Consider the following 19,312-nt stretch of genomic DNA (forward strand, 5'->3'; position numbering starts at 1 on the left):
ACTGGGGAGAAACACAGAATGGTCATGGACTACAGCCAAACCATCAATCGGTACATGCAGCTCGACACGTATCCCCTCCCACGCATATCTGATCTGGTCAATCAGATTGCACTGTACCGGGTCTTCTCAACAATTGACCTGAAATCAGCCTACCACCAGCTCCCCATCCGGAAATCAGACCGTCCATACACTACATTCGAGGCGGACGGTCAGCTCTATCACTTTCTTAGGGTTCCTTTCGGCGTCACTAACGGGATCTCGATCTTCCAAAGGGAGATGGACCGAATGGTCGACCGGTACGGTTCGAGGGCCACGTTTCCGTACTTAGATAATGTCACCATCTGCGGCCATGACCAGCAGGACCACGATGCCAACCTCGCTAAATTCTTCCGCACCGCCACTCTTCTCAACCTTACGTATAATAAAGAGAAGTGTGTGATCAGCACGACCCGCCTACCCTTCCTCGGCTATATAGTCCAAAACGGACTTCTTTGGCCCGATCCCGACCGCATGCGCCCCCTCATGGAGCTTCCCCTCCCCCACTGCCTCAAGGCCCTCAAACGCTGCCTGGGGTTCTTCTCCTACTACGCCCAGTGGGTCCCAAACTATGCGGACAAGGCCTGCCCATTCATACAGTCCACTCAATTCCCCCTCGCGGCCGAGGCACAACATGCATTCGCCCATATTAGAGCAGACATAGCCAAGACCGGGATGCACGCAGTAGACAAAACACTGCCCTTTCAAGTAGAAAGCGACGCTTCAGATGTCACCCTTGCCGCCACTCAAAACCAGGCAGGCAGACCCGTGGCATTATTTTCCCGCACCCTCCGCGCCTCTGAAATTCGGCACTCATCCGTCGAAAAAGAGACCCAAGCTATCGTTGAAGCTGTGCGGCATTGGGCATTACCTGGCCGGCAGGAGATTCACTCTCCTCACTGACCAACGGTCGGTAACCTTCATGTTCAACAACACGCAGCGGGGCAAGATCAAAAATTATAAAATCTTGCGGTGGAGAATCGAGCTCTCTACCTATAATTACGAGATTTTGTATCGCCCCGGCAAACTCAACGAGCCCCCAGACGCCCTATCCCGAGGTACATGTGCCAGCGCACAAGTAGACCGACTCCGGGCCCTACACAACAGCCTTTGTCACCCGGGGGTCACACAACTGTACCACCTCGTCAAAGCTCGCAATCTGCCCATCTCCGTCGAGGACGTACGGACAGTCACCAGACTGCCAGGTCTGTGTGGAGTGCAAGCCGCACTTCTACCGACCAGACCGCGCGGGCCTGGTGAAAGCCTCCCGCCCCTTTGAATGCCTCAGCGTGGATGTCAAAGGGCCCCTTCCCTCCACCGACCACAACACATATATCCTCAGTGTGGTCGACGAGTTCTCCAGATTCCCCTTCGCCATCCATGCCCCGATATGACGTCTGCCACCGTCATCAAAGCCCTAAACACAATCTTCGCTCTGTTTGGTTTCCCCGCCTACATCCACAGTGACAGGGGGTCCTCAATCATGAGCGATGAGCTGCGTCAGTTCCTGCTCAGCAGGGGTATCGCCTCCAGCAGGACGACCAGCTACAACCCCCGGGGAAACGGGCAGGAAGAGAGGGAGAATGGGACAGTATGGAGGGACTGTCTAGCTGGCCTAACGTTCCAGGAACCTCCCAGCCTCTCGCTGGCAGGAGGTCCTCCCTGATGCACTGCACTCCATCCGGTCACGACTGTGCACCGCCACAAATAGCACACCTCATGAATGTGTTTTTACCTTCCCTAGGAAGTCCACATCTGGGGTGTCGCTCCCGACTTGGCTCGCAGCTCCAGGACCGGTCCTTCTACGTAGGCATGTCCGGCTCCACTAGGCGGACCCCTTGGTGGACAGGGTACACTTGCTCCACGCCAACCCCCAGTATGCCTACATGGAGTTCCCCGACGGTCGCCAAGATACTGTCTCACTCAGGGATCTGGCTCCCTCAGGTTCCACCCCAACACACACCCCCACCCACGCGCCACCCTCCCCTTCCCCGGCGCCAACATTAACCCCACCAGGTCCATCCCTCCTTCCCCTGCCCACGCAAGAGGACGAGGAAGACTTTGGCACGCTCCCGGGGTCATCCGACTACTGGCCAGCACCAACACCGGAATGGAGGACTTGCACCTGTATTAGGGGATGTAAGGTAGAACCTGCACTACAGGTTTGCCGGTAGCCCCTGCCAGCTAGCTCCGCCCATAAGGAGCCGTATAAATATGCGTGTCCTCCTTCTGATCAGCCATTTCGCCAGCTGCAGTAGGAGGCCACGCATCTGACTGTAATAAAGCCACAGTTGTACCAATCTGAGTCTTTTGTGCAATTGATCGTGCATCACACATTTGCAGTCATTCTATTATACAGTATCTTATATTACCAGTACAATCAATGGATAAATGACTCACACTTTTCTGGCCATTGTAGAGGTGGTAGTTATAACTCATGTTAGTTTTAAAGTAGCAAACTGAGGAATGCTATACAAACCCATTAAAATTTGCTCATTAATTTCAGTAACTAATTTTTTGGATCAATAGTCCACACTTTTTAATTACAATTTAGAGTACCCAATTTTTTTTTTCCAATTAAGGGGCAATTCAGCATTGCCAATCCATCTATCCTGCACATCTTTGGGTTCTGGAGCTGAGACCCATGCAAACATGGGGAGAATGTGCAAACTCCACATGGACAGTGACCCGTAGCCGGGATCATAAGACCATAAGACATAGGAACAGAATTTGGCCACTCGGCCCATCGAATCTGCTCCGGTATTCAATCATGGCTGATATTTTTCTCATTCCCATTCTTCTGCTTGATCCCCTTATTGGTCAAAAACCTATCTCTCTCTGTTTTGAAGACGCTTAGTGATTTGGTCTCCACAGCCTTCTGCGGCAAAGAGTTCCACAGATTCACCACCCTCCTGCCTGAAGAAATTCCTCTTCATCTCTGTTTTAAAGGATCGTCCCTTTAGTCTGAGATTGTGTCCTCTGCTTCTAGTTTTTCCTACAAGTGGAAAAATTCTCCCCACGCCCACTCTATCCAGGCCACGCAGTATCCTGTAAGTTTCAATAAGATCCCCCGTTATCCTTCTAAACTCCAACGAGTACACACCCAGAATCCTCAAACGTTCCTCGTACGACATTCTAAGGATTCTAAGGATCATTCTTGTGAAACTCCACTGGACTGTTTCCAAGGCCAGCACATCCTTCCTTAGATACGGGGCCCAAAACTGCTCACAATACTCCAAATGGGGTCTGACCAGAGCCTTATATAGCCTCAGAAGTACATTGCTGGTCTTGTATTCTAGCCCTCTCAACATGAATGCTAACATTGCATTTGCCTCCCTAACTGCCAACTGAAGTTGCACATTAACCTTGAGAAATCGTGACCAAGGACTCCCAAGTCCCTTTGTGCTTCTGATTTTCTAAGCATCTTCCCATTTAGAAAATAGTCTATGCCTCCATTTCTCCTTCCAAAGTGCATAACCTCACACTTTTACACATTGTATTCCATTTACCACTTCTTTGCCCACTCTGCTACCCTGTCCAAGTTCTTCTGAAGCCCGCCTGCTTCCTCAATACTACCTGCCCCTCTACAGATATTTGTATCATCTGCAAACTTAGCAACTGTGCCTTCAGTTCCTTCCTCCAGATCATTAATGTATATTGTGAAAAGTTGTGGTCCCAGGACCAACCCCTGAGGTACACCACTAGTCACAGGCTGCCATCCTGAAAAAGACCTTTTATCCCCACTCTCTGCCTTCTGCCAGTCAGCCAATCCTCTATCCATGCCAGGATCTTACCCTGAACACCATAGGCTCTTAACTTATTTAAGTCTCCTATGCGGCACCTTGTCAAAAGCCTTCTGGAAATCTAAATAAATCATGTCCACTGGTTCTCTTTTTTCTAACTTCCTTGTTATTTGGGCAGCACGGTAGCATGGTGGTTAGCATAAATGCTTCACAGCTCCAGGGTCCCAGGTTCGATTCCAGGCTGGGTCACTGTCTGTGCGGAGTCTGCACGTCCTCCCCGTGTGTGCGTGGGTTTCCTCCGGGTGCTCCCGTTTCCTCCCACAGTCCAAAGATGTGCGGGTTAGGTGGATTAGCCATGCTAAATTACCCGTAGTGTCCTAAAAAGTAAGGTATGGGGGGAGGGTATTGGGTTACGGGTATAGGGTGGATACGTGGGTTTGAGTAGGGTGATCATGGCTCGGCACAACATCAAGGGCCGAAGGGCCTGTTCTGTGCTGTACTGTTCTATGTTCCTCAAAGAACTCTAACAGATTTGTCAGACGTAACCTTCCCTTGACAAAGCCGTGCTGACTCAGTCCTATTTTACCATGCACTTCCAAGTACTCCGTGATCTTGGGCTGGATTGGGGTCGGAGAATCGCCGGGGGGGCCGGCATGAATCCCACCCCCACCGAATTCTCCGGCACCAGATTTTTGCCGGGGGCGGGAATCGCGCCGCGCCAGTCAGCAGCGCCCCCTGCCCTCCCCCCCCCCCCCCCCCCCCCCCCCCCTCTCCCCGGGTGATTCTCCTGCCTGCGATGGCCCGAAGTCCCGCTGCTGTAATGCCTGTCCGCCGGCGTGAATCAAACCACCTCCCTTACCAGTGGGACTGGCGGCGTGGGTAGGCTCCAGGGTCCTGGGGGGGGGGGGGGGGGGGGGGGGTGGGGGCACGGGCCAATCTGGGCCCAGGAGGTGCCCCCACGTGGCGTGGCCTGCGATCAGGGTCCTCCGATCGGCCGGCGGGCCTATGCTGTGGGGCACTCTTTTCCTTCCGCATCAGCCATATCCTCCGCGATGGCCGATGCAGATGTGACCCCATCCCCTGCGCATGCGCGGGGATGATGTCAGCAACCGCTGACGCCCCCGCGCATACGCGGTCTTCCGCCGGCCGGCGAAGTCCCTTCGGCCCCGGCTGGAGTGGCGCCAAAGTCCTTCCACGCCAGCCGGCGGGACGGGAACCACTCCGGCGTGGGCCTAACCCCTCAAAGTGAGGGCTTGGCCTCTAAAGGTGCGGAGAAATCTGCACCTTTGGGGCGGCCCGATGCCGGAGAGGTTCACGTCACTCCATCCCTCCGGGAGCCCCCGCCCCACCGGGTATGGGAGAATCCAGCCCCTCATCTTTAATAATGGACTCTAAAATCTTACCAATGACCGAAGTCAGGCTAACCGGCCTATAATTGTCCATCTTCTTCCTCCTTCCCTTCTTAAACCTGGGACCTCAGCGCCGTGAGGCAGCAGTGCTAATCACTGCACCGTGCTGCCCTATATGTCCACATCTTACTTTTGACCAGGTATTGCGGAATTATTGAAAGTAAGTTACTTGTAAGTGTTTGTGTATCAAGTAAAATAATGAACTATAAGTTTCTAAAATAATTACCTCATCTAACACATGGAGATCTTTGCTCATTTTCTCTGCAAAAGCTTCTGAATTGGAAATAGATTCATCAAACTGTTCCATTAATTTCTCAATATCAAATGCCTCTTTTGATGTTAGTTCTTGGTAAACACCGACCTCTTCTTCTTCTTCAACTGGTCCTCTTGCTCGCTGTTCCATTGGAGGACGCAAGCTCTCTGGAATGCAATAAAATTTTGTATCTTCCCATTACGTTATGGTGGCAAGTTTCATCATTCAAACCAATGTTTCCTCAAGTTTATCTATGCTGTTCACAGCCTATTTGTTGCACTGGCAATCCTGTTAAGATTTCTTGTCCCAGAAAATATACTTTCTTCATAAAATGTATAAAATGCATATATGACAGTTCAAAGTGACTACATAAAGTGCAATCTAGATATTCTTTAAATATATTCTGATACACCTCAACACCTACAATTATAGGTAATATTTACAATATTCATATGGCAATACAACCCAAGGGGTTTTACACAGTTTCCAATCTCTTAGTGTGCTGCAGCGGGGAGGGCCTTAGACAGTAACCTTTCCCTTTGCACCCTTGCAGAAGCTTCCCCAAGCTTTGGTGTTTCCCTTAGCATGTAGTCCTGGGCTTTGAAATGTTCCAGTCTACAACACTCGGTCATAGACTGTTCTTTACACTGAACGACCATTAAGAAACATCTGAACATAAGAAGGGTGCCAATCCCAAGCAGTTAAGCCAAAGTCTCCCTGTACATGGACAACATTGCTATCTTCTGTTTGATTTGCTGCCATTTCTCACACTAATGAGTAGTTGGGACCAGTTTGAACTGGCCTTGGAAACCAAGGTAACTTGGGACAAGAGCATGGCCGAACCTTTTGTGAACTGCACCATCCAATTCCTTGTCCCCTTCATCAAGTCAGACTACTTGAAGGTGCTAGGGATATGATTCAGAGGGGCCAGGACATGCGTTAACTGAAAATAGCAGGTAAAACAAAACCTGGGCATGTGGGAGCAACGTTCTTCCCATTATGGATAAGAGGATGGTCATCAGATGTGATGTGGAGATGCCGGTGTTGGACTGGGATGGGCACAGTAAGATGTCTTACAACACCAGGATAAAGTCCAACAAGTTTATTTGGAATCACTAGCTTTCGGAGAGCAGCTCCTTCATCAGGTGAGTGAAGAGGTAGGTTACAAACACAGCATATAAAGATAAAGCCAATGATGCAAGATAATACTTTGAATGCGAGTCTTTGCAGGTAATTAAGTCTTTCCAGGTTAAAGAGGTGTGAATTGTCTCAAGCCAGGACAGTTTGTAGGATTTTGCAAGCCCAGGTCAGATGGTGGGGGGTTAAATGTAGTTAAAGTGAGACATGAATCCAAGGTCCCAGTTGAGGCCATAGGCATGAGTGTGGAACTCGGCTATCAGTTTCTGCTCGGCAATTTTGCGTTGTCGTACGTCCTGAAGGCCCCCTTGGAGAACGCTTACCTGAACATCAGAGGTTAAATGCCTTTGACTGCTGAAGTGTTCCCCGACTGGAATGGAACATTCCTGCCTGGTGATTAGCGCGCGATGTTCGTTTTCGCAGTGTCTGTATGATCTCACCAATGTACCACGCATCGGGACATACCTCCCTGTGCAGTGTATGAGGTAGACAACGTTGGCCGAGTCGCACGAGTATGTACCGTGTACCTGGTGGGTGGTGTTCTCACATGTAATGGTGGTATCCATGTCATACAATATCCGAACACTCTCCCTCTGTTCCCAGCACATCACTGTTTTCTTTCTGATAATCATACTTTAGAAAATTTGGAAGCCGGTCAGTCATGTGACTGCTTTTACTGTCCATGATGTGGAGATGCCAGCGTTGGACTAGGGTGAGCACAGTAAGAAGTCTTACAACACCATATTAAATCCAACAGGTTTGTTTCAAATCACTAGCTTTTGGAGCACATCACCTGAGGAAGGACCTGTGCTCTGAAAGCTAGTGATTCGAAACAAACCTGTTGGACTTTAACCTGTTGTTGTAAGACTTCTTACTTTATTGTCCATATTAGTGCTGGAGCCCCACAAAATTTTAAACATGACATGTAAAATGTATTTTACATTTTTGTACGAGTGTAAAAAACAACCATACATGTGTGGATTTTACCTTCCAAAATACGAGAACTGACGTTGAGAAACTTAATTCTGTTATGCAGATAACGACGATTGAGCTTGAAGAGACAGGACATAAAGTTATTTTTCTCTCCAGAATTACTGGCAACCCACTTGTACACCTTATCAAACTGCAAATCAAATTCAGGATTATCCTGTAAGAAAAGAAAGTGCAATATCAAGTCTCAGGTTCATGAAACATTAAACTATTCAAAATATTCAATTACGAAAGAATCCCTACAGTGCACAAGAAGGCTAGTCGGCCCTTTGAGTCTGCGGTAACCCTCTGAAAGAGCACCCGACCTCTGCCCACTCCCCCGCAAACCTGTAACCCCACCTAACCTTTGGACACTAAGGGACAATTTAGCATGGCCAATCCATCTAACCTGCACATCTTTAGACTGTGGGAGGAAACCGGAGTACCCGTGGGAAACGCACGCAGACACAGGGAGAACGTGCAGACTCCGCACAGACAGTGACCCCAGCCGGCAATCGAATCTGGGACCCTGGAACTGTGTGAAGCAACAGAGCTAACTAATGTGCTACCGTGCCGCCAAATCAACACTTTTCAAAAGTTAGACGTTACATCACAATTGGCACATCCGTAACAGTATATTAAACTAAAATAAAGACACTTGCAAAGGTACAAAGACAGAGTTAGCGAAAGTGGCTTTTGTAAAATAGATTAAAAGTAAACAGCAGATAAGGTGTCTCCTTGTGCATGTAGCTGCAGCGGGTAATTATGAAGGCAAATGAAATGTTGTCCTTCATTGTTAGAGGGATAGGGTAAAAGAATAATAGAAAGTTAGGAAACGGAGTACGAGTTCTAAGAGTGGGATTGAGAACGACTGTTGCATCAGAAGATGATTATGTGCCAGAGTGAATCTATGACCACACAAGAGATCTTACAGTAGTAATCCCGAAAGAGATCAAAGTGAAAGTAGAGGCCACAGCTTGAATAAATTACACGATAAAACGAGGGCTACAGAAATCTCAAGATCAGTCCAGAAGCAGAAGTCCTCAAGACCGTGATATTCTGGTGGCTGCCAACAATCTAGAAGATAAATTAATAAGAGAAGCAGAACAAAAGGAATAAGATAGATGTAAAGAACGTAGAGGTTATTCTTAAGTACTAAATAGGGGACTGACAGCCTTATTGCATAGAGGAATTGTATGGAAAATGCCCATGCAGTGGGGACTTATAACTGAGATGAGTAGCTCGGGGTTTTGATAAATGATGTTAGACTGGACCTCTAGACTTTTTTTTAGCTATATATTTATGGAAGTATAGATCAATTGCGAGGTGAAAATTCTTAGAGATAAGTGTTTCTGAAATTGCCTAAATAGGTAAGTGATACAGAAAGGAAACTATAAAATTAGAAAAATGCATTTATGGCTTGAATGCCTCGAGGGTAATATACTTTTCAGTGACATCTGTTTTACGTTAACAGACCCAGGCAGTGGAGGTCGTCCATCCCAAATTGCTGCACCTCCGCTGCGGCTATGTTTGCAGCCGAGCAGCCTTGAAGAGGGAGCATCTACCAGCACGCTTCAGGCCTTCCATGACCGGTGGACACTGTGGGGGGCTGGGATACATTATTACCCCCGGGAATTAAACTTTGATTTAGTTAGTTAAGTTTCCTTTGAGGTTTTGTTTTAGTTACATTGCCCCAACAGGGGTTGTCAGCCCCTGTCATTTGTGCTTAATTTATTGACCATTTGTTTAATTAGAAGAGTACAAATTTGCCATAAAACTATTGGCTAGTCCAATCATTGGCTCCTTAGGCTGTGCTTTTGGCTTGAGAGTGGGCATTCTCCTTACATATCCCATGTCTACCCTCAAGTGGAGGTTCAGCTCCTGCTATACTCCCTTGTGGCTCTTCAACTGAGTGAGGCATCTCACTCACAATTGGCTCATCTGGCTGGGAACTACAGTTGTCCCTTTTTGATTTTAGTAAGATGTTTCTACCAGCCATACTTCAGGCAATTTCTTTACCCTCACCTTTCCCATTCCCTCAGGCTTTTCAATGACATGGACATCTCACTCACTATCTCTTTCCCTGCTCTGGGACCTCTCTGGTCCCTATTTGATTCTGGGATATTCAGATGGTCTATTTTAAATTTCAGTGGCCATTCCTGGACGTTTTTTAACTCAACGGGATTGACTTTGGCCTTATTAAACTCAAGCAGCATTCGCTCGATTGTTATGGGTTCTACTTCATGCTTTAGAGCCTCAGAACACCGTCCAGTTCTCTGCATTCAGAGTTCTGCTGGCTAATGTTGGCGTCTTTTCTTTTGCAAGCTAAGACTTTGCTGCCAGCCAAATCACTTCTGAGGAGGAAATCAATTCCTGCTATTGGGTAGTTCAGAGACAATTCCTACTATTACAGACCCAGCTGATCTGACTACTGAACAGTCAGGACCCAGAATGGAACAGAACCTAGCTCAACAGTCCCTGGGCAGGATTCTCGTTCAGTCGATGAGAAAATCGGGAATAACGATTGGGTGCAGAATCGGCTGACGCCGAAATCGCGGCGGGTGCCGATTTAATGCCAAATCGCAATTCTCCACCACCTCAACAGTGGAGTCATTGTGTTCCAGAATGCAGGTATAATAACCACCATTTGCATATCATTAGCGGGCCCGATCCTGTATTCTCCTGGGCCTCCGCAATTTTCCACCTCTGATGGGCCAAATTCCCAACGGCCAGGTTCACTTGTGCTTTAAAAAACCCTGAAACAGTGTCGCGGCTGATGAGGAGAGAGGAGGTAGGACATGGCGAGGCACGACCGTGGCCTGCTGGGCCGGACACGGGTTGGGGGGGGGGGGGGGGGGGGTGGCCTGCCAGGGTCAGGGAGGGGCGACTGTGAAGGGGGAACGGGCCGTGTGTCTGGGGTGACCACCCACGGGACTAGGGCGATGCCCAAGCATGGACCGCCATTACCTTCACCTGCTTGGCAGCTATCTTGCTGCGCACCCCACTGACCACCCAGCTTGGAACCTCGGAACGGAGTAGGGAGAGGTTGAATATATCTGCAAATACATCCGCAGTTGGTCCACACAGGATCTGAGTGCATGACCAGGGACTCCATCAGGACCCATTGCTTTCCAAGGGTTCACTTTCAAGAAGGCCGATTTGACTTCGGAAACTGTGATGGTAGGTGTGGGTGTGTCTGAGGCTATAGGCATGATGTGGAGATGCCGGCGTTGGACTGGGGTGAGCACAGTAAGAAGTCTTACAACACCAGGTTAAAGTCCAACAGGTTTGTTTCAAACACGAGCTTTCGGAGCACGGCTCCTTCTTCAGGTGAATGGAAAGGCTTGTCCACACAAGCCTTTCCATTCACCTGAAGAAGGAGCCGTGCTCCGAAAGCTCGTGTTTGAAACAAACCTGTTGGACTTTAACCTGGTGTTGTAAGACTTCTTACTGAGGCTATAGGAGCAGTTGACATTGGTCTGTTGGTTTCCTATTCGATACGAGCATAGAATGCATTGAGTTCATCGGGGAGGGGTGCACTGCTGCTAGAGATTCTACTCGGCTTTCTTTGTAGCCCGTTATGTTGTTTAAAGCCTTGACACAACCGACGAGAGTCCGTGTCGTTAGTCTGTGACTGCAGCTTAGTTTGGTATTGTCATCCCTGATGGCTTTGCGGAGGTCGTAATGGGATTTCTTGTACAGGTCAGGGTCGCTTGCCTTGAATGCCTCAGACCTGACCTTCAGTAGAGAGTAAATCTTCCGATTAAACCATGGTTTCCGTTTGGGGAACGGACGTACCACCTTCTTTGGCATGCAATCTTCTACACACTTGCTGATGACGTCTGTGATGTTGGTAGCAGACTCAATTAGGTTGGCCGCTGAGTTCTTGAATATAGACCAGTCCACTGATTCCAAGCAGTCGGCTAGGAGTTCTTCTGTTGCCTTGGACCGGCATTACACACCCTTTTTAACCAGATTCTCCTGTTTAAATTTCTGCTTGCATGCAAGGAGAAGGAGCATCGTCTTATGGTCCGATTTTCCGAAGTGCGGTTGGGGGATGGTTCAGTAGGCATCCTTGATGTTTGTGTAGCAGTGTTCATGGATGTTGGTCTCCCTGGTGGGACAGGAGATGTGTTGATGGAATTTTGGGAGTACGCTCTTGAGGTTGGCCTCGTTGAAGTCCCGAGCCTCGATGAACAAGGCCTCCAGGTATTATGTTTCATTGTTATTTATAGCAGGGTACATTCATCAAGCGCGTTCTTCACTTCCGCCTGGGGTGGAATGTAGACTGCCGTGATGATGGCAGAAGTGAACTCCTGTGAAAGGTCATATGGGCAACACTTCAGTCAGTGAAGTGCCGCCCATACTATCTTCACAGGAGTTCACGACCGAGCAGCAGGTGGAATTGATGAGGAAGCAACCCCTTCCACCCTTCGCTTTACCCGATGACGCCATGTGGTCCATCCAGTGAATTGAAAAGCCGTCAGGTTGTATGGCATAGTCCGGTGAGGCAGGGGTAAGCCATGTCTCTGTGAAACAGAGTGCAAAGCAGTATTTTCTTCCTTCTGTATGTCTACGAAATTATGAGATGCATGGACAGAGTGGATAGTCAGAACCTTTTTCCCAGGGTGGAAGGGTCAATTACTAGGTTTAAGGTGCGAGGGGCATAGTTTAGAGGAGATGTGCGAGGGAAGTTTTTTTACACAGAGGGTACTGGGTGCCTGGAACTCACTGCCGGAGGAGGTGGTGGAAGCAGGTACAATAGTGGCGTTTGAGGGGCGTCTTGACAAATACATGAATGGGATGGAAATAAAGGGATATGGACCACGGAAGTGTTGAATGTTTTGGCTAGATGGGCAGCATGGACAGCGCAGACCTGGAGGGCCGAAGGACCTGTTCCTATGCTGTATGTTTCTTTGTTCTTTTTTTGTTTTCGATCACTTGGACGTTTGCCAAGAGTATGTTGGGGAGAGGAGACTTGAAACCATATTGTTTTAGTCTCACCTTGTGGAACTTGCTGGCCCATAGTGCGGTGGAGTGTGAATCATTAAATGGTTTCAAGAAGGAGATAGATATATTTCTGATTTTAAAAATGGGTTAAAGGGATATGGGGAACAGGTAGAGAGGTGGATTTGATCCCAGGAAGAGATCAGCCATGGTGTGATTGAATGGTGGAGCAGGTTCAAATGGCTGAATTGCCTATTTCTACTCTTATTTCCTATGTTCCCAGTTTTAATGTTGTCCAGGTCTTGCTACACGCTGGCACAGACTGCTTTATTATCTGAGGAATTGCAAATGGAACTGGAGCACAGGACTTTAGCCCTAACGGGTCCTATAGCCTTTTCTGTAGTTATAGTGCCAAATCTTTTTTTAATATGATGTGGAATGAATTGAATTGACTGAAGATAAGAATCTATGATAGTGGGTTCCATCAGCCACTTTCCACTTGTGGCAGAAAATGGTTGCAAAATATTCGGCATTGTCTTTGGCACGGAAGGGCTGAGCTCCCTATCACTGAGGTGGGGACCTTTGTGGTGCCTCCTCCTCTGGTTAGTTGTTTAACACACAACTGGATTTAGTAGGGCTACAGGTTTTTGACCCGTTTGGATGGTTGTGGGTTTACTTAGCTCCTTACAGCATGCTATTTCCAATGATAAGCATGCATGCAGCTTTATTCGGTTGTTGGCTCATTTTCAGTTCAGTCTGATGCTGCTCCTGACATGCTGTTTTATTTTCCTCATATGAACAGAGTTGATCCCGTGGGTTGTTTCTTTTGATGCCCCACAGTGATGCCCAGTTTTGAACTGCTAGATCTGTTCTGAAGATATTTTATCTAGCACAGTGCTCATGCCACAGAATATAAGAGAGGATATCCTCAGAATGAACTCAGCACTGTGACTCCACAGGAACAACTTAGTAAATATTCCTACCAGTACTGTCGGGGACAAGTGTATCTGCAAAGGGTAGATTGGTGAGGACAAGGTCAAGTAGGACTTATCCTCATATGGATTCTCTCACCGCTTTTCCTAAATTCAATCTGATAGCTAAGTGCTTCAGGTACTCAGTCAGCTCAGTCATGTTGATGCAACAGAGCTGCTTTTGGTTATGGATATTTTCATTTTCTATATTATGTTATAAATATCATATTATAACTGACGTGGAATTAAAACAAAGAATACATTTACCTTAAATATCAGAACATTTCTCCTTTGGGCAACTGAATCATACAGACTAGGAAGATTCCAGGTTCAAATTTAGAAATATGCTGTTTCCTGATCTGAGTCACCAATACTGTACTTCTCCTGTTTCCTACTTTTGATTCCTATTCAATAATCCCTATGAAAGTACAGTTGGCTTGAGTCTAGGTAGGACGGCATTACACTCAGAACTGACATCCTTCAGACAAATAGCCTACCAACAGTTACTGTCAAGGCTCACATAAATAATATCCAAGGGAGTGAGATAACAGTGAGCATTCACATGCAGGAGGGAAACACACAAGACTCAGTGAAGAGGAAAGAAATTGGGAAGAAAAAAACAAACACTTAGTTTTCACATTCTATGCTGCTTTTCAATATTTACAGAACACAATAATTTTCATTCTACCTTGTCTGCATTCTTCCCGTCAACTACCAGCAGATCCTCAAATGACCACCATGCCACTTGTTTGTACACTTCACCTTTATCAGCTTTTTTAAATTTCACAAGGGATGTTTGATATGGACGATCAGTTGAAACTGCATAAGAAAATGCATGTAGAATTATTGTATTGTGCTGCCTCTAGAAAACCAATTCTGTTTTGTTTTGGGTTATTATTATTGACTTCAGTACATCCAAATTGAATTTGACCCCAAACCATGTCAAAGGTAAAAGCACAAGTGAAAGATGAACAGGTCAGCTAGATTTTGCAATCTTCTACCTCGTACATCACATTTAATGTGATCCTAAATATAAGCAGACAGTGCAATCAACTGAATAAACAGATTGATCTGCCAATACTGGATTAGGTTTTCTGCTCATTCATCGTCAATGGTTGCAAATCCAGCCCATTTAGTGCTAACACTTCACCTTCAGTATTTTGGGCCTCGATAATAATACTCTGCAATCCCCACCAATCATTACCCACTCTCCAACAGATGGGAGAGGAAGAGTTAAACTCTCAAATGCACAAACTGCAACCCCAATTCGCCAGCACATCGTCATTTTACACTGGCAGGTTTTGCGAGTCAGTGGACCAGATTTTAATTTTTTGGTTGGAACCATGATATTGGGGTATTTTTGGGGTTTTGATGTTGCATGGTGTCGACATGACATCCACATTGCATTTTTGAATCAATTAATGGCCAGAGGGTGCACTCACCAACCAAATAAGGATGGAGGATTGACTTAGTAAGCAGGAGGCCCAGTAAGGTACCCTCTCAACACATTTTTAAAAATGTTTTTAAAAAAGGCCTGTTGGCAAGAAGATGTGAGAAAACTGGCACCCTAGGCACACCCATATCCTTTCTAACCGTAATGGGCTTCCAAAGTCCAGCCCAGAGTGTCCTTCTGTGGAGAGGCGGGACGCTTTTTAAGATATTTAAATTGAGCTCCCAAAATGCAATAACGAGCCAAGGTAAAGCTGTTCTGCATTTTTCCTCAGGGGGATAAAACCAGTATGGCATTGGGGGCCTCAGCTGCTGGCTCTACAAGGTACATACCTTTTTTTAATCAAGCCTAGTGGTTAAGCTACCCCTCAGCCTTTCTGCTCTCCCTCTACCCCCCCCCCCCCCCCCCCACCCCTCCACTTAAAACAGCTCTGATGGCTAACCTTCACCCTCCCAAGCTACAATTGGCAACTTTCCCCTTCTTCTGATTGATGGGGACTAGACTAAAGTTTCTTGGCTGCATTCTCTTGCTGCAGATTTTCTCTTCCAGTCATAAGTCAGGCTGTTAATTTGGCTGGCTGCTGGGCAGGAAATACAGCCAGCAAATGATAATGACGTTGTGGTGAATGTATTATACTAATATTCCACCAGTGTATTTGTATCTGTGCTGTTGCATTTGTATTTGTATCCCGACCCGACCCTGACCGTATGCGCCCCCTCCTGCAACTTCCCCTCCCACACTGCCCCAAGGCCCTGAAGAGGTGCCTCGGGTTCTTTTCATATTATGCCCAGTGGGTCCCCAACTATGCGGACAAAGACCGCCCACTAATCAAGGCCACCATCTTCCCACTGGCAACTGAAGCCCACCAGGCCTTCAGCTGCATTAAGGCGGACATCGCCAAAGCCACGATACGCGCGGTGGACGAGTCCGTCCCCTTCCAGGTGGAGTGTGACGCATCAGAGGTCGCTCTCGCCGCTACCATCAATCAAGCAGGCAGACCGGTAGCTATTTTTTCGCGCATCCTCACCACTTCGAGAAGGAGGCCCAAGCCATCGTGGAAGCCGTACGACACTGGAGGCACTACCTCGCTGGTAGGAGGTTTACCCTCGTCACCGACCAACGATCGGTAGCCTTCATGTTCGACAATACGCAGCGGGGCAAAATCAAGAACGATAAGATCTTGAGGTGGAGGATCGAACTCTCCACCTATAAATACGATATAGTATATCGTCCTGGGAATCTCAACGAGCCCCCAGATGCCCTGTCCTGCGGCACATGCGCCAGCACGCAAGATGACCGACTACGGGCTATCCACGATGACCTCTGCCACCCGGGGATCATCCGGCTTATCCACTATATCAAGGCCCGCAACCTGCCCTACTCCACCGAGGAGGTCAGGGCCATGACCAGGGACTGCCAGATCTGTGCGGAGTGTAAACCACACTTCTATCAACCAGATAAGGCCCACCTGGTAAAGGCATCCTGGCTCTTTGAGCGCCTCAGTATCGATTTCGAAGGTCCCCTTCCCTCCAATAACCGCAATACATATTTCCTCAATATTATTGATGAGTTCTCCCGCTTCCCCTTTGAAATCCCTTGCCCGGACATGACCACGTCCATCGTCATTAAAGCCCGACAGAGTGTCTTCACCCTGTTTGGTTTCCCCAATTATGTCCACAGTGACCGGGGCTCGTCGCTCATGAGCGACGAACTGCGTCAGTACCTGCTCGGTAAGGGCATCGCCTCGAGCAGGACTACCAGTTATAACCCCAGAGGAAACGGGCAGGTGGAGAGGGAGAACGCGATGGTCTGGAAGACCATCCTACTGACCCTGCGGTCCAGGAATCTCCCAGTTTCTCACTGGCAGGGGGTCCTACGCGATGCGCTCCACTCTATTAGGTCCCTACTTTGCACGGCCACAAACGAGACCCCTCATAACCGCCTATTTGTTTTCCCGAGGAGATCCACCTCAGGGGCCTCGCTTCCGTCCTGGCTGAAGACACCGGGGCAGGTCCTACTCAGAAAGCAGGTCAGGAGCCATAAGTCCGATCCTCTGGTAGAGAGGGTCCAGCTCCTACACTCCAACCCCCAGTACGTTTATATCGAACACCCCGGTGGCCGACAGGATACGGTCTACCTCCGGGACTTGACGCCCACCGGTTCCACCACCACCGCCCCTCCACCATATCCCGCCCAACCTACCATGACCCCCGCCCCTATATGGCTCCCGCGCTCCCTCCCGCCCACCATCCCCCCTTCACCGATCCACAGGAATGAAGTTCCAGAAGAGACGCTCCTGGAGTCCACGTCTGTACCCACACCGGCGCCCTCACTACCGATGCCAGCATGGACGAGTTCGACAACAACAACGCCAGAGCTTCAGCGATCACAGCGCACAATCCGTGCGTCGGACCGGCTGAACTTATGAACCCGTCACCCCCGCCGGACTTCATTTTTTGAACAGGGGGTGAATGTTGTGAATGTATTATACTAATAATCCACCAGCGTATTTGTATCAGTGTTGCCCTTGTATTTGTATCTGTGCTATGCTGTTGCCCTTGTGGGCTTCTCCTATGGGCCATTGTATGGCATTATCCATAGGGAACATGTTGGGGCATGTATGGGCTCCGCCCATGGCTCCTCCCCTTGAAGGGAGGTATAAAGAGCAGTCGACCTGTAGGCAGTTCTCAGCATTGGTTCAGTCGCAGGCAGGCACTGTTGATTAAAGCCACGGTTTACTTCTACTCATGTCTCGAGTGAATTGATGGTCGCATCAGACGTCTTGCTGTTAATTTCACAGTACGGTGACACAGTAGTTAACACTGTTGCCTCACAGCACCGGGGACCGGGTTCGATTTCCACTCTTGGGTGACTCTCTGCCTGGAGTTTGCACATTCTCCCTGTGCCTGTGAGGGTTTCCTCCGGGTGCTCCTGTTTCCTCCCACAGTCAAAAGGTGTGCAGGTTAGGTTGATTGGCCATGTTAAATTGCTCCAGAAGATCGACAGGTAGGACTTCTAAATTATTATGGCACGTGACAGAACAGGGAACATCCTTGAGAACTACTATACAAAATTAAATTAAATATAGAGCACAATTCAACAAAATTAATTCTACGTCCTGTTTCATATACCAGCAGTGGCGAGAAAGATCCCGCTAGTCAACGGCACTCTGCTGCTTTTCTTGGCCTCGGTGAGGAACCCCTAATGGAGCCACACTTCAGTCATTTCCTGTACTGACAAGTTCACCTCCCCAGTGCAGGAAGACCACTTGTAGATTGGGGTGCTATTTTTGACGGTGGCCCTAATCTATTGAACCCCCTCAAGTGACCTCTGGACCCCCCCCCCCCCCCAACTTACCTCTCTATGGGCCTTGAGCCCCCCCCCCCCAACCCCTTCTTATGCCAGGATGACAGTGCCCAGGTGGCAGCACTTGTGCCAGGGTGCTACCCTGCCCTGATCACCTGGGGCTCTCCAATGACCTGGGAGACCCTTCCCCCCTCAGGTGGCGTAACCTTTGTGCAGACCAGTTCTAAACAGAATCCTGGCAAGGTCTCCAGGTCAGGCCGTTTGCTCCCGGGCGGCGAGAGAATCCAGCAAATGAATATTGAAAAGAGACTAATGGCTCATTTAAATATGCATTTCTGGATCTTGCCCAGCAAAAGCGAGATCCAAATCGCGATGACTCACGAGGTTCATGTGAATCTCGAGATGTCTCGAGCGTCGCAAATCTCTCAAGAGGCCTCTCCCAAGATTCAATGGCCTCGTCGTGACACCAGGTCGGGCATGATGAGCCCGTTAAATTGCTCTCATAGTGTGTGTTAGCCCTGTAATTGGATGCAAATTCTGTTACACTTCCACTTGTCTTTCACAATTTCATCTATTATAATGAAGAAAAACATCAGTACCATTATTATTTCTATTTCTACAAAGCAATAGTTTATTTTCAATTTAGACAAATCAGGCTCTCATAATAGATCAGTAAATCTCTGATTCAACATAGCACTGGGTTGCAAAACATCAGTAGGAATCCAGGTTCATTGTCTGGGCCATATAATCTGTTTTTGAAGCATGAATAGAATCACTATGCCAGGGTCCCAGGTTTGATTGCCGGCTGGGGTCACTGTCTGTGCAGAGTCTGCACGTTCTCCCTGTGCCTGTGTGGGTTTCCTCTGGGTGCTCCGGTTTCCTCCCACAGTCCAAAGATGTGCAGGTTAGGTAAATTTGCTGAGATAAATTGCCCTTAGTGTCCAAAGAAAGGTTAGCTGGGGTTACTGGGATAGGATGGAGGCGTGGGCTTAAGTAGGGTGCTCTTTCCAACAGCTGGTGCAGTGCCGATGGGCCGAATGGCCTCCTTCTGCACTGTAAATTCTATGAATATCTATGTAAGAACAATGAGG

At 48.3% G+C, this 19,312-nt stretch overlaps 1 protein-coding gene across 7 annotated transcripts in view; it reads right to left on the minus strand.

The window, feature by feature from the left end:
- LOC119952071 (exocyst complex component 1-like) overlaps window positions 1-19,312 on the minus strand; it is a 121,579-nt gene that overhangs the window by 95,184 nt on the left and 7,083 nt on the right. For 4 of the 7 annotated variants that reach the window (XM_038775607.1, XM_038775614.1, XM_038775610.1 and 1 more), the window contains exons 2-4: window positions 14,154-14,284; window positions 7,566-7,725; window positions 5,415-5,608 (exon numbers count right to left, since the gene is read on the minus strand). In XM_038775607.1, coding sequence (XP_038631535.1) covers window positions 5,415-5,608; window positions 7,566-7,725; window positions 14,154-14,284 — 485 coding nt within the window. The remainder of the gene's footprint in view (window positions 1-5,414; window positions 5,609-7,565; window positions 7,726-14,153; window positions 14,285-19,312) is intronic. The other 3 variants (XM_038775608.1, XM_038775611.1, XM_038775609.1) reach the window with 3 other exon arrangements.

The sequence above is a fragment of the Scyliorhinus canicula genome, chromosome 17, assembly GCF_902713615.1.
Source record: "Scyliorhinus canicula chromosome 17, sScyCan1.1, whole genome shotgun sequence".
Classification (NCBI taxonomy): domain Eukaryota; kingdom Metazoa; phylum Chordata; class Chondrichthyes; order Carcharhiniformes; family Scyliorhinidae; genus Scyliorhinus; species Scyliorhinus canicula.